Below are 16,026 nucleotides of genomic sequence, written 5' to 3' on the forward strand. Positions count from 1 at the left end.
TTGAGCTGTAAGTAGGGGCTGAATAGGCTGGGTCTGTTATCCCTGGAGCATTGGAGGCTGAGGGGTGACCTTACAGAGGCTAATAAAATCATAAGGGGCATGGAAAGGGTAAACAGACAAGGTATTTTCCCAAGGATGGGGAGAGTTTAAAACTAGAGGGCATAGTTTAAAGTGAGAGGGGAAAGATTTAAAAGCGACTGTAGGGGTAACTTTTTCATGCAGAGAGTGGTGCGTGTATGGAATAAGGTGCCAGAGGAAATGGTGGAGGCTGGTACAATTACATCATTTAAAAGGCATCTGGATGGGTATATGAATAGGAAGGGATATGGGCCAAATGCTGGCAAATAAGACGAGATTAATTTAGGATATCTGGTTGACATGGACGAATTGGACTTTAGGAAGTGTTTCCATGCTCTACAGTGATATCACTTGTCTAGAATTGGAGGACTCTTAAATGGCAACAATTAAGCCAAAACAACGCTAAGTCCTAAGCAAAGGACAATTGATGTCAGAGACTTAGAATTCTAAGATGAGTAACTCACCTCTTGACTTCCTAGAGCTTGCCCACCACCTACAAGACACGGCTCAGGATTGTGAGATGGAATACTCCCCATTCACCTGGATAGGGTCTGGGTGGGTTACTCTTCAGAGGGTCGCAGTGTGGACTTGTTGGGCCAAATGGCCTGTTTCTGCACTCTAGGGATTCTATGATTCAGTAAGTGCTGCTCGAAGGACACTCAAGAAGCTCCAGGATAAAGCAGACTGCATGATTGCTTGTGGTTGTGGTGCCATTCACTTCCTCCACCACCGATGCACAGAGGCAGCAGTGTGTACCATCTGCAAGATGCACTGCAACAACTTACAAAAGGTCCTTTGACAGCACCTTCCAAACGAATGACCTCTGACATGTGGAACCATAAGAGATGCAGGCACGAGTGAACACTGTCACCAGCAACTTCCCTTTCAAACCTCACACTATCCTGACTGGCAAGTGTAACTGCTCCTTCAGTGTCTCTGGGTCAAAGTCCCAGGGCTCGCTCACAGTGCAGAGGTTCAAGAAGGCCGTTCACTACCTGTCTTTTCAAAAGGCAGTTAGGGATGGGCAATAAATGCTAACCCAGTCAAAATACCCACATCCCATGGAAAGGTTTGAAGAAAGGTCACACACATCACAAACCGACATGTGGTGACGAGGTGCGATGGTCGGTTGAAAAGTAGCAACTTCAAGTTTAAAAACTGAAGGAGTGTGGATGTTGTAAACAGAAACATGAACACAAATTGCTCTTACACATCTCTGGGACTTGAACTTAGGCCTCACGGTTTCAAGCTAAACGTAAAAAGCCAAAGAACTGTGGATGCTGGAAATCAGAAACCAGCTCAGAAAAACTCAGCAGGTCTGGCAGCATCCCAGGAGAGAAATCAAAGTTAACATTTCAGGTAAATTGACCCTTTCTCAGAACCTGAAGAAGGGTCACACAACCCGAAACATTAATTTTGATTTCTCTCCACAGGTGCTGCCAGACCTGCTTAGCTTTTCCAGCAACTTCTGTTTTTGTAACTTCAAGGTTTTGATGGTTTTGATATTCAAGATCACGAGAACGGTGGACTTCACTAGTTTTACGAGCCATGGCATTCGTTGTCACACTGAGAGAAAGTGAGGACTGCAGATGCTGGAGATCAGAGTCGAGAGTGTGGTGCTGGAAAAGCACAGCAGGTCAGACAGCAGCTGAGGGGCAGAAGAATCGACATTTCAGGCATAAGCCCTTTTCTAGCACCACACTCTCAGTTCATTGTCACACTGCACAATTCACTGTAACAGCAGCAAAACAGCTGAGTAGACAGCAATAGCTTACAGTGGCTCAGTGGTTAGCACTGCTGCTTCACAGCACCAGGGACCTGGGTTCAATTCCACCCTCGGGTGGCTGAATGGAGTTTGCATGATGTCTGTGTGGGTTTCTGCTGGGTGCTCTGGCTTCCTCCCATAGTTCAAAGAAATGCAAGTTAGGTGGGTTGGCTGTGCTAAATTGTCCAGGAATGTGTAGGTTAGCCAGGGGAACTGAAGGGTTATAGCGATAGGGTAGGGAGTTGGGCCTGGGTGGGACAATCTTCAGAGAGTTGGTATAGACTTGAGGGTTAAACGGCCTGTTTTCAGACTGTAGGGATTCTGCTCATTCATAAAGCACCCTTAGCGTTGCAAAACAATCCAAGATGTGTTGAAGGAACACAAACGTGATAGTGAGCCATTCAAGGGGATAAATGGATTGATTTGATCAAAGACAGTGGTTTTAAGCAGCATGTTAAAGGATATTCAGAACCATCCCTACAGTAGGGCAAATTGGGGTAATAGCCCTGTGCTCGTTGTGTGAGCCCCTATTAGCACCACAGGCACCTAGGATGGCCTAGAAGCCATACAAGAGGTGTAAGTGATGGTAATTGTAGCAAGGTTAAAGCTGCAGACTCCGAGACTTGGAATGGAAGGAAAAAGTGGAGAGCTGTTGGTGGGGAGAGTGTTGGATTGTTGGATGCAGAAAGGTTGAGGGAGGGAACTCCACTGTTTGGGGCTTGTGTGCCTGAAGACACAGCCACCAAGATTGGACCATGGACAACAGCAATGCACAAAGGCCAGATCCGGAGGTGTGCGGAGATCTCGGAAGGCTGCAGGAGATTACTGAGCTCGGGAGAGGCAAGCAGTTGGTTTAATGAGTATTGGCACTGCACAGACTGTGCGAAATAAATGAAAGTGTTCAAATCGCGAACGCATCGAAAATTAAACAAAGGAGAGTAAAGAATGGCTTTATCACAATTTCATGGATTGGACAGAGTTCTATGGTAAAGGAACATGGTCTAATTTCACAGTACTGCAGGAACAAAAAGCACACAACAGGAAACCTATCAATAAATGAACTCTGTCTAAATGACCTTTTGGATTCGGTCAGAAGATACAAGGTCTAAAGAAAAAAAGTGTTAAAAGCAGAAAGGGGTTTTACAAAGGCCTGAGTGTTAATGGAATTCATATCTGTCTACATCAGGGAGCTGCCAGTGTGATAATGTACACTGTGAACAAGCGTGATGGTGAATTAATCAATAAAACTTATGTTGTACTGTAAAATGTGGAGAATGTTGAAACAGGTGACAGTTTGAAAACAAAATGTTTTGACATTATCTCTACTTGAAAGCTACAGCAATTTCTTGATGGCAGGATCCATATCTCAAACTATGTCCACGCATGAGAGTTGCAGAACGAAGATGGAACAGACAGGGATCCTTTACTCTGAGAAAGAGGAGCCCGACAGAAGTTTTCAAAACTGTGCAGGGTTTTGATGAGGGGGAAATGGAGATCATGCTTCCATTGGCGAAGGAATCTAGAATGAGGGGACCTCTTGGGAGTCCAAGTTCCCTCAAACACGTTCCGCTTTGGAGTTTGCAGGTGATTAGCTCAACCGCGTGGTCCTGTTAAAAGGTTTGGCGTGGTAATTGGAAAAGGACCATGGGGGAGGAGCTTTCAGCTTGTTTCTCATAGAGAGCATTACTCATAAGCATGAAATATTCACGACAACAAAAAAAATTAATCAAGACATTTGCCCAGTGAGCATTGGAGAATGTGGAACTTGCACCATGGAAAAGTGGAGTTGCCTTAAAGCAAAGCAAGTGACATCATGTGCTGGCAGATGCTGTAAAATTCATATGATCCTTAAAGTGGAAAATGCCACAAAATAATATGTTTGCAATCACCTGGCAGCCTGGTGTGTGACACAGTTATAGTTTAAAGTTGATACCAACATCACATTCCACTCGAAATGCTAACTAAATTTTTCAGAGACAAAAAAAAAGCTGCAGATGCTGGAATCCAGAGTAGACAGGCAGGAGGCTGGAAGAACACAGCAAGCCAGGCAGCAGCAGGAGGGGGAGAAGTCAATATTTCAGGTATTCCCTGTGTTCTTCCAGCCTCCTGCTTGTCTATAACTCAATTGTTCTGTCTGTGGAATATTCGCATTCTTATTTGAAGTCTCCAGCATCTGCAATATTTTGCTTTGATTGTCCCGCAATAGGATAGTGTTTACAAGGGAAATGGACACTGTCCGAAGTCTGTGCCAAGTCATGGGTTTGAGGCCAAGCCTAGTACATAGCACACAAAGAGACTAGGCTTTACGAAGGTCAAGTGGCTGTCTTAAAATAAAAGTTGGTTTCTCAAAGAGGGTGCCACTCAAATTCTTGCACAAGAAACTAAGTTATTGGTGACACTTTACCAGAAGTCTCCATATTAAGGAATCCTATACTTTGGAGTTAGTAAGCAAAGCTTCATTAAGTTAGTCCCTGCAGTAATTTAGCTGTCCAATGATGAAGTCAGAAGTCACACAACGCCAGGTTATAGTGCATTACGAAAGCAACAAGCTTTCGGAGCGCTGGTTGTTCATCAGGTGACAAAGGAGCAATGCTCTGAAAGCTTGTTATTTCAAATAAACCTGTTGGACTATAACCTGGTGTCATGTGACTTTTGGCTTTGTCTATCCCAGTCCATCACTGGCACCCCCACATCATGGTCCTATGATGAGTGGCTGAATGAACTGGATCAATATTCTCTGGTATTTGAAAGAATGAGAGGTCATTTCATTGATACTTATAAGATTGTGATGGGCTTGACATTTTCCAGCATTTTTCACTTGTATCATATGATTCTCCTTCCAAGAGAAAAACATTTTGAACTAAAAATAAAACAAACCTTGGCTTTCAAAAGAAATATCGGCAGCTGTACCACCTTTTGTCCTCTTATCAGAATAAGCAAATAAAACACGCTGTACTGGAAATGAGAAATAAGAATAGAAAGTGCTGAAGAAACTCAGCAGGTCTGGCAGCATTTGTGGAGAGAAACAGAGGCAATGTTTCAATTTGACATGACCCTTTAGAGTAACATTATGGACACCAACAGAGTAAATGATAAGCAAATCCAGGTGGAACGTCCACATTTGTGGACACCTCTATCGGACTTTCACTCAGAATTCTGTGCTCCAAGGAAAGCTTTACCAAACTCCATTCCATCTTGAATTCTATCAACAAGCACATTGATTTGGATCCCACCTATCACTCCCTGAGAAAAGGAATAGGAAATGATGTCACCAACACAGGAAATGGCATCACCAGCATAAGGAAACCTAAACACACAAATAGAAACCATAGGGCGGCACGGTGGTTAGCACTGCTGCCTCACAGCGCCAGAGACCCGGGTTCAATTCCCGACTCAGGCGACTGACTGTGTGGAGTTTGCACATTCTCCCCGTGTCTGGGTGCTCCGGTTTCCTCCCACAGTCCAAAGATATGCGGGTCAGGTGAATTGGTCATACTAAATTGCCCGTAGTGTTAGGTAAGGGGTAAATGTAGGGTATGGGTGGGTTGCGCTTCAGCGGGTCAGTGTGGACTTGTTGGGCCGAAGGGCCTGTTTCCACACTGTCAGTAATCTAATCTAATTTCTTGCAGGAGCTCCTCAAAATCAGGAAATGTCTTCAGCTGGGAAATGGAAGTTACAAACACAGCTGGAGAGCCCCCACCTTGTCAAAAATCCCACCCCATTGTAGAAAGGCAGTGTACTTCCAGAACAAGGTGAATAGCTGTGAACCTACATACAGTCTGTTCTGATATAACGCAGGATTCCATTCCTGTGCAATCCCGTGTAATAAGAACATTGTGTAATAGCTGCACCATTTAAACAATTGGGACTGGAATCACGTTGTAGCCAACACAGCTAAGGAATGTTTATGTTCTACAAATAATGGTCGAAATCCTTCGATTATGTTCCAGCCAATTTGCATTGAAGAAACGCGTGTTGCAGCAGAACCGATGTACTGCTGTTCTGGGGAGTTGATGGGACATCAGATTCTGATCTTGGTGCTGAAACACAATTTCTGATTGTCCCTTTGTACAATTTTGTCCATTTTTATTTCGGAGATTGTTAGATAGTAAGAAACCCAAACAGTGCAGTTAAAATGCAGGAGTAAAAAATGAGGTCTGCAGATGCTGGAGATCACAGCTGCAAATGTGTTGCTGGTCAAAGCACAGCAGGTTAGGCAGCATCTCAGGAATAGAAGGGCCTGTTGCTGCTTTCAAGTCAGGACTGACAGCCTTCCTAAACTTCATCACAGGATCACTTCATTACTGTTCTAATCTCAGAGTTCTCATAACTTTCCATAAACACTAAACGACCATCATAATACTAGACAGGAAAAAACTGGAAGAACTGTGGATGCTGGAAATGTGAAACAAAAACAGAAATTGCTGGAAAATCTCAGCAGGTCCCGCAGCATCTGTGGGGAAAAATCAGAGTTAATGTTTCCAAGTCCAATGACCCTTCTTCAGAACTCTGCTGTAATACACTGGTGCACTCATGCACTGTTGGAAAACACAGATGGAAAGGAGGACGATGCAAGACAATTGGGCATTTAGGTAGTTCTTTTATAATGTGATGGTTGTGTTAGAACACAGAACATAGAAAAATACAGCGCAGTACAGGCCCTTTGGCCCTCGATGTTGCGCCGATCCAAGCCCACCTAACCTACACTAGCCCACTTTACTCCATATGCCTATCCAATGCCCGTTTAAATGCCCATAAAGAGGGAGAGTCCACCACTGTTACTGGCAGGGCATTCCATGAACTCACGAGTGGGCGGCACGGTGGCACAGTGGTTAGCACTGCTGCCTCACAGCGCCTGTAGACCCGGGTTCAATTCCCGACTCAGGCGACTGACTGTGTGGAGTTTGCACGTTCTCCCCGTGTCTGCGTGGGTTTCCTCCGGGTGCTCCGGTTTCCTCCCACAGTCCAAAGATGTGCGGGTCAGGTGAATTGGCCAAGCTAAATTGCCCGTAGTGTTAGGTAAGGGGTAAATGTAGGGGTATGGGTGGGTTGCGCTTCGGCGGGTCGGTGTGGACTTGTTGGGCCGAAGGGCCTGTTTCCACGCTGTAAGTCTAATCTAATCTAATCACGACTCGCTGAGTAAAGAATCTACCCCTAACATCAGTCCTATACCTACCACCCCTTAATTTAAAGCTATGCCCCCTCGTAATAGCTGACTCCATACGTGGAAAAAGGTTCTCATGGTCAACCCTATATAAACCCTAATCATCTTGTACACCTCTATCAAGTCACCCCTAAACCTTCTTTTCTCCAATGAATACAGCCCCAAGTGCCTCAGCCTTTCCTCATATGATCTTCCTACCATACCAGGCAACATCCTGGTAAACCTCCTCTGCACCCGTTCCAGTGCCTCCACATCCTTCCTATAGTATGGCAACCAAAACTGCACACAATACTCCAGATGCGGCCGCACCAGAGTCTTATACAACTGCAACATGACCTCAGGACTCCGGAATTCAATTCCTCTACCAATAAAAGCCAGTACACCATATGCCTTCTTCACAGCACTATTTACCTGGGTGGCAACTTTCAGAGATCCGTGTGCATGGACACCAAGATCCCTCTGCTCATCCACACTACCAAGTATCCGACCATTAGCCCAGTACTCCATCTTCTTGTTACTCTTACCAAAGTGAATCACTTCACACTTAGCTACATTGAACTCCATTTACCATCTTTCTGCCCAGCTCTGCAGCTTATCTATAAGGTCTTGTGTAACTCCACTTTTTAGAAAAGTGATGCTTTAGAAACAGGTCTTAAAATGTTGGCGATGTAATTGCGTTACAGCCAACACACATTTTATAAGTTTGTGCTTTAATGTCCCCAACTCCTCAGTCGCGTTATAGTGAATTCACGTTAACAAAATGCACTTTCTCACAGAATGACCTGGATCTAAACATCTGATCCAGATTTCAGGAGAACTTTATCTAACAATCTCCCCTGTTCAAAGTTTGTGCGAAGATTTGTAGCTCGGGTGCTTGTTGTTGTGGTTCTGTTCACCGAGCTGGAAGTTTTTGTTGCAAACATTTCGTCCCCTGGCTAGGAGACATCATCAGTGCTCTGGAGCCTCCTGCGAAGCGCTTCTTTGATGTTTCTTCCGGTATTTATAGTGGTCTGTCCTTGCCGCGTCCGGGTGTCAGTTTCAGCTGTCCGCTGTAGTGATTGGTATATTGGGTCCAGGTCGATGTGTCTGTTGATGGAATTTGAGGATGAATGCCATGCCTCTAGGAATTCCCTGGCTGTTCTCTGTCTGGCTTGCCCTATGATAGTAGTGTTTTCCCAGTCGAATTCATGTTGCTTGTTGTCTGAGTGTGTGGCTACTAGGGATAGCTGGTCGTGTCGTTTCGTGGCTAGTTGGTGTTCATGGATGCGGATTGTTAGCTGTCTTCCTGTTTGTCCTTTATAGTGTTTTGTGCAGTCCTTGCATGGTATTTTATAAACTACACTAGTTTTGCTCATGTTTTGCTCAACAATCTCCCCAACACCAACAGCTAGGGAAAGCCATAAAAAAGTCGAAAAAGCAATTTAGAGGAAACCAGCAAAAAAAAACTCAACCCACAGCCTCCTCGAATTAAGCAAGTTTCTAAAAACCATATCAATCCTCTTGTGTGCCAGGAGGCAAAGTAACAACCTTCCAGCTCTCCATCTCACAGCTCGTCACAACCCTTTGTGAAAGGGCTACACCATAAATATACTCAGCAAATTGGATCTAAAATAAAAATGGACATCTTTGTTCACATTCACATCATGTCAAGGAGACCTAAGGAACAGTCATATCAAACTTTAAATGTTATCTCTGATTCTCTCTAAACCAATGTTTCCAGACCTACTGAGCATTTCCAGCATTTTCTGTTCGAGACTGTTTCACATCCATAGTATTATGCTTATATTGAGGGAAATTAAGTTGCTCAAGTCTCTCGTTTAGAAAGAGCCAAATTGTTACTTACACTTTGCTTGTCACTGACGGAGAACTCTACTTGCAATTCTGAAATCTCCTGAAAAAAAAAGAGGATTCAAAAATGAGGATGCAATAAAAATGAAATCACAGAAACGTACTCGACCATGGCTTTGAGGTTTTCACAGAAAACAAATGGAAACAGAACGATACAATCCTAAATACCAGCAGTGTTTTGAGGTGGTGGCCAGATTGTTGGGTCAAATTGTGAGACGTTATCCCAAAAAGCACCGAGAGAGCACACAGACTGCACAAACGTGGCTCATCATCACCGTCTCAAGATGAGGGGGCACATTTTTAACGTGAGAGGACAGGGCTTTAAAAAAGAAATGAGGGGCAGTTTTTTTAATACAGAATGTGGTTCTTTTGCAGAATGAACTTCCTGAGGAATTGTTGGATGTGGGCAAAATTACAATGTTTAAAAGACATTTGGATAAGTATGTGAATGGGAAAGGTTTGGAGGGATATGGGGAGAAAGTGAGGACTGCAGATGCTGGAGATCAGAGCTGAAAATGTGTTGCTGGAAAAATGCAGCAGGTCAGGCAGCATCGAAGGAACAGGAAATTCGACGTTTCGGGCATAAGCCCGAAGAAGGGCTTATGCCCGAAACGTCGAATTTCCTGTTCCTTGGAGGGATATGGGCCAGGAGCAGGCAGCTGGGACTAGTTTAGTTTGGGATTATGTTTGACATGGACTGGTTGGACCGAAGGGTCTGTTTCTGTGCTGTATGACTCTATAATAACTTGTGGATTTCTAAACAAGCTCTTCTGGTTTGAAAGTTTTACAAAATAAACCCTTTTGACTTATTCTCAGAACTCTGCCACAGCCTTTTTCTGAGAGAGAGAAACAAAATGAGCTTTTAAACGCAACTTTGGTATCTTCTGAATCTAAACCAAAATTCATTCTAGGTTCTTCGAAACGGAAAACAGAACGAAAGGCCTTACAATTTTACCCCACTAGTTGAAAACCTAACAGTGTAAACATATTTCCATTTATACCACAGCTGTTCACAACCACTGCCCTGTGACAATACATTGCATTCAAATCATAAAGTCTATCTGACCTTGTTTTACTAAAATAAAAACCTTTCCAGAATTAACCAACAGTCACTTACATTTGTTTTGAAATGCAAATTTCAAAAATTATTTTTAAGCATTAATTATGCAGGTTTCATTACACTTCACTACCAAAAGAAAAATAAAAATTGATCTTTAAAATATATTTTAAATTTATTAAAAAAGTTATTTTTAACACTATGGTTTGATTAGAAATAATAATATGTTTATATTTAACAGAATCAGAGTCAAGAGAACTATATTTTACCTAAGTTGATTATGATTACAGCATTCAGCTTTCTTCATACACAAACTGTTTGCTATGAAATCTTTTTAGCCACATGAAAAATTGCATGGTTCAAGCATCAAACTCCATTGAAATAACTATTGTTTTTATCCCAAAATTGTATTGAAAGGACTACAAAGGATGTGGTCTACATAAATAACAGTTTATTACTTAACAGTTCTAAATAAAGTTCAAACTAATTTTGAACCAACTCAAGGTTCAATGTCTCTTTCTCTTCTCTCCAATAGATTATTGACAGGTATTCAATTTGTTCAACAAAATACCTGATATTCTGTTTGATCGCTATTCGATCGCATCATAGCAACATGCACCCATACTGATGTTTATGGGTTTTACCAGCCAGTTTTTATGGTTTTCCGTAATTCAATGCTACTAAAACTGGTACAGTTGTCAGCACAGCTTACAAGCCATCCTTTGACATCTTTGTGCCCATTCAAATTTTCAACTTTTTATAAAATAAGTTTGTTAAAGGAGACACGATGGTGTTAATGTTCAGCATAAACTTCTGATAAAATCCACATATACCAGCGCATATGTGGATTTTATCAGAAGTTTTGGTGGGTGGCCCGGTGGCACAGTGGTTAGCACTGCTGCACTCACAGTGCTAGAGACCTGGGTTCAATTCCCGCCTCAGGCGACTGACTGTGTGGAGTTTGCGCATTCTGCGTGGGTTTGCTCCGGTTTGCTCCGGTTTCCTCTCACAGTCCAAAAATGTGCGGGTTAGGTGAATTGGCCATGCTAAATTGCCCGTAGTGTTGGGTGCAGGGGAATGGGTCTGGGTGGGTGTGCATCGGTGTGGACTTGTTAGGCCAAAGGGCCTGTTTCCACACTGTAAGTAATCTAATCACATGTCTTAGGCATGGGGCAATCCAAGATAACCTTTATTTTTGCTGCTAGCGGTCTCACAATGAGAGCCAAATAAGTCTTTTTGTGTTTTGGTAATTTCACTTTCATCCATATTTATAAACAAATTGACTCTTTATAACTAATCAAGCAGTTTAGTCAAGTGGTGCAAATATCCTTACTGGGTTTGGCTGAACATAATTAAGTTGCTGATATTGACAGGGTAATTACATAGTCCTTCACTGACCTTTTTAGTTTAATTCACTACAGTTGCAAGTATATTTTTCATTCTAAATAGCATAGTTGACATTTATAAAGTCCTTCATGTTACAAAACCTGGTATTTCCTTGGCTCCATCAGTCAATGGAATTTACTTATTTCCTTTTAGCAAGTCAATTTTGGTGACAATCGTTCATGTCCAATTCTTTCAATGTAGTCTTCCAATCATGGTAAAGGATACAGGTTTACTTTTGTTATCATGCTATCATGCAATAATCAATATTAAATGTAACGCATTAGGTTTCAGCACATCATGATACATGATCTCTAGCTGTGACTCAGTTCAATAATGTCATTGACCATCATAAACTTCATCACTTCCTTCACTTGAGCTAATGTCTCTGGATTAAGTCTGTAAGGATATTGTTTTATAGGTAACACATCCTCTGGCCAGCCAATGTGATACCATTGTTCAGAGAGGGAGGAAATGATAACCTAAAAAAATGACAGGTCAGTCAGTGTAAACTCAGCGATGGGGAAATTATGGAAGCCATTCTGAGGGACAGGATTAAATGGCACTTGGAGAGGCACGGTTGAGTCAAGAACAGGCAGCATGGTTTTCTAAAGGGGAAATTATGTCTGACCCAACTTGATCAATTTTTTTGAATGTGTGACCTGCTCTGTAGATGCAGGCAATACATTTGACATAGTCAACTTGGAGTTCAGCAAGGCTTTCGGTAAGATCCCACTCAAATAGCAAAGGAAGAGCCCATAGGATTCAGGGAAACTTGGCTGAATAGATCCAGAATTGGCCAAGTGGCAGGAAGAAAAGGGTAATGATTGAGGTATGTTTTCGAGACTGAAAGCCTGTGTCCAGTGGGGCAGTATCCTGTGACCACAGGGATTGATGTCAGGGCCCTTGCTATTTGTGGTATATGACATTTAGGCTTGAATGTAGGAGAGTTGATTAGTAAGATCACAGATAAAACAAAGAAAGTCCTGGGCAGGCAAATATGGAAAAGGATAGCTATAGATTTTAGGGGGATAGGGGCAGCATGGTCAGATGGGCTGACAGTGGCAAATGAAATCCAGTCCAGAGAATTGTAGACTACACTTGGTCAGGACAAATCCAACAAGGGATTACATGATAAATAAGATCACAGGCACCTTGGTGGGGATACCTACCAGTGTAAGGGCAGGTAGGGAGATGGAGAGTTATGAAGAAAGATTTGATCGGATTGGGTTGCTTTCCATGAAAAAGAAATCGAGAGGTGAGGTGATTGAGATGGATTATGAGGGGGATGGATAGGATGGAGAGGAAGGAACTTTTCCCATTGGAGGAAGTACCAATGAACAGGGGTCATTTATTTAAGTTAAGAGGCAGGAGGTTTTGAGGGGATGTTTGGAAACAATTTTTCACCCAGATGGTGGTGGGAATTTGGAACCTGCTGCCTGTAGAGGCAGAAATCCTCGTTAAAATAGTTACATGGTTGCTTTTGACTTGCACTAACTTGGTAGGGCAAAGGGCCCTTTTCTGCAATTTAGACCTCATTTGGCTCTAATGAAAGCAAAATACTGCAGGTGTTGGACTATTTAACATGTCTTATTCACACAACTCAGTTTACGTCTGAAACAGCTTTTGTAAGTCACTTTGACAGTTTTCTGGAGGTTATAACATAACAACTAACCTCATACGTGCCCCCATATGGCCAAATCTCTCAACTTCTTTTATTCATTCATTCATGGGATGAAGTCAGTCCTGGCCAGACCAGCATTTATTGCCTAATTGCCCAGAGAGCAGTGAAGAGTCAACCACGTTGCTGTGAGTCTGGAGTCATATGTTGGCCAGACCAGGTATGTATGGCAGATTCCTTCGAAATGATGGTAGTGAACCCGGACAATCGATAATAGCTTCACAGTTGTCACTAGACTCCTAATTCCAGATTTTTATTGAATTCAAATTCCACCATGGTGGGATTTGAAGCCAGTTTGGCAGAACATGACTTGGGTCTCTAGACTAACAATCCAGTGATAATAGCACTAGGCCACCACCTCTTCGCTGGAGGGTCAACTTTTTAAAATGCTCAATGTCTGATTCATTTTCCAATTGTTCTAATATTTTATTTCATTCTATATTTCTATCACTCCCACAAACACCTCTTTATTACACTCACTGATTCTTTCTCCTATCAGCAGGGAGTACAAGACAGTGTTACCGAGGACAATACCTGGACTCCAGGGCTTAAGTTATGAGGAGGAATTATACAAATTAGGCCCGTTTTGTCTAGAGTTTAAAAGATTAAGGGGGGGTCTGTTTGAAGTCCTCAAGAAAAGGGTAGGGGAGAGAAGGATAAACTATTCCCATTGGATGGGGCTTCTAGAACGAGGGGACATAGTCTGAGAATTAGGACCAGATTGTTCAGGAGACACTTCTACTGCTGCTACTGAGCATTGATGGTGGAGGAAGTGGTTGTGGTGCCAATCAAGTGGGCTGTTTTCCCCCTGGAAGGTATTGATTAGATTAGATTAGATTATTTATAGTGTGGAAACAGGCCCTTCGGCCCAACAAGTCCACACTGACCCGCTGAAGTGCAACCCACCCATACCCCTATATACCCCTTACCTAACACTACGGGCAATTTAGCATGGCCAATTCACCTGACCCACACATCTTTGGACTGTGGGAGGAAACCCACGCAGACACGGGGAGAATGGACAAACTCCACACAGTCAGTCGCCTGAGGTGGGAATTGAACCCAGGTCCCTGGCGCTGTGAGGCAGCAGTGCTAACCACTGTGCCACCGTGCCACCCGTATTGAGTTTCTGAATGTTGCTGGGAGCTGCATGTTATGCAGCAAAATATTATTGCTTCCAGATAAATCCTAGATTCAGACTTTTGTTTTCAATTCTCCATTCTGTTGCATCTTTTATCATGCAGTTTCCCCATGAGGAGAACCAGAATGGGTGGGGTTGGGGAGGGGGAGCAGTCTTGGAGCATTTCACCATCTGCAAAGGGGCACGTCGGGACATCAGGGATCGACATGGAGCTCGGGGGGATCGGAAAACAAATTAGAGTTGGGCATCCTTTCTGCGGTGTAGGGAGCGTACTATTGCACATTTAAATAAATTTCACTACAACAGTATCACCACAACACAGAAGCAGAAAACTGCACCAGAAAATCAATGAGTTTGAAAAACATTTTTACAAGATTGAAGCTTATTAGGCAGTGCATGATTCAAGGCAAAAAGTAACAATGTGAACCAAATACTATGTTAGTCCACTGTAAAATAAGACTGAATTACCACAAGGCACGTGTGGGAGTCTATTACTGCCAATTAGTGGACATTTGTTTTCCTACTGATCTGATGACTATTACTCACCACAAATCATCAAGATCAAATTGGCAGTAATTTATTCCCAAAGGCTGAATATTACTTAATTAATAGATCTTTTAAGCCAAGATAAATCACTCCACCCTACAATGGCACATGCATTTAGATGCGTGGGCTGGTGTTACACTGCACTCCAGACTTGCCAAAAGCAATTACATTACCTCTCTATCCAAAGTCTGTCGAAGCCACACAACTCCCGTCTCACTTTCCACTGCAAAATACTTGCTGGCTTCCTCCCCGACAACTCCAAACACAAGAGTATCGTTGTCCGGATCGCGTGCCCACAATTTAGTAATGGAGGAACCTACGACACATCAGAGGAAAATAACTGGTCATCGAGAGAGAAAAGAGGTGGTTACGACTGATGACAATTGAACGAACACCAGAATTATTTGTGGTAGATGTGTGCGTGTTCAAGCAGAGTCTCTCGGAATTTTCTCAGACTTCATTCCAAAAAACCATTCAAAATAGGAACAGGAGTAGGGCATTCAGCCCCTCAAGCCTGCTCTGACATTCAATAGGATCATGGCTGATCCAACATTCCTCACGTCCATTTTCTCGTCCTTTCCTGTAACCCTCAATTCCTCAAGAATCTATCTCAACCTTAAATATACATAAGGGCTCTGCCCCCACAGCTCCCTGAGGCAAGGAGTTCCAAACTCTCTCTGAGAGAAGATATTGGTGCCCCTTTATTCTGGTCCTAGATTCTTCCATGAGGGGAAACATCCTCTCAGCATTGACCCTGTCAAGCCTCTTTAAGAATCCCATACACTTCAATGAGATCACCTCTGATTCTGCTAAACTTCAGCGAGCAGAGTCCTAACCTGTTTAGTTTTTGCTCATAAGACAATCCCTCGGTCCAGAGCTCATCCTAGATGCTGTGACACAATATGTCAGCAAAGTAGAAATGGGTGCGAAGCAAGTCATTTCAAGCTATTTGAAAACAAAGGCCAGGAAGGTGTATCTCATTGGCTGTGATTTTCTCAAGTACAGGGCTGGGCATGGCAGTGTTGACAAAATTGTCACCAAAACCACCAAGAAAACCCAACTGATCTTGTGCCAATCAGTTTAAATGCTGACCGCAGAGCATGAGAAATATCTCAGTCCATTACAAGCTGTGTTTGTGATGTCCCTGCTCCCCAGATGCTGCCAGGCAATCAGCCTCTTGGCAATCCATCTGGGACAATTGGAAGACACCTCCCAAAAACCAGCAAGTAGGTCACCTATAGGTTATAGGTTTCTAGGAGAGTCTCCCCTCATACTTCCAAATTCTTGTAAATAGACCTAATAGATCCAGTCTCCCCTAGTGTGTCAAACCTGTCATCACAGGAATCAGTGAATTAAAATTAGA

General features: G+C 43.0%; 1 protein-coding gene across 1 annotated transcript in view; it reads right to left on the minus strand.

The window, feature by feature from the left end:
* Nucleotides 1-15,765, minus strand: part of cdh23 (cadherin-related 23) — a 674,096-nt gene extending 658,331 nt beyond the window's left edge. The window contains exons 1-3 of the mRNA XM_060854138.1: nt 15,756-15,765; nt 14,837-14,979; nt 8,851-8,898 (exon numbers count right to left, since the gene is read on the minus strand). Of these exons, the coding sequence (XP_060710121.1) occupies nt 8,851-8,898; nt 14,837-14,979; nt 15,756-15,765 (201 nt within the window). The remainder of the gene's footprint in view (nt 1-8,850; nt 8,899-14,836; nt 14,980-15,755) is intronic.
* Nucleotides 15,766-16,026: the final 261 nt, after the last annotated feature.

The sequence above is a fragment of the Hemiscyllium ocellatum genome, chromosome 43 (assembly GCF_020745735.1).
Source record: "Hemiscyllium ocellatum isolate sHemOce1 chromosome 43, sHemOce1.pat.X.cur, whole genome shotgun sequence".
NCBI lineage: Eukaryota > Metazoa > Chordata > Chondrichthyes > Orectolobiformes > Hemiscylliidae > Hemiscyllium > Hemiscyllium ocellatum.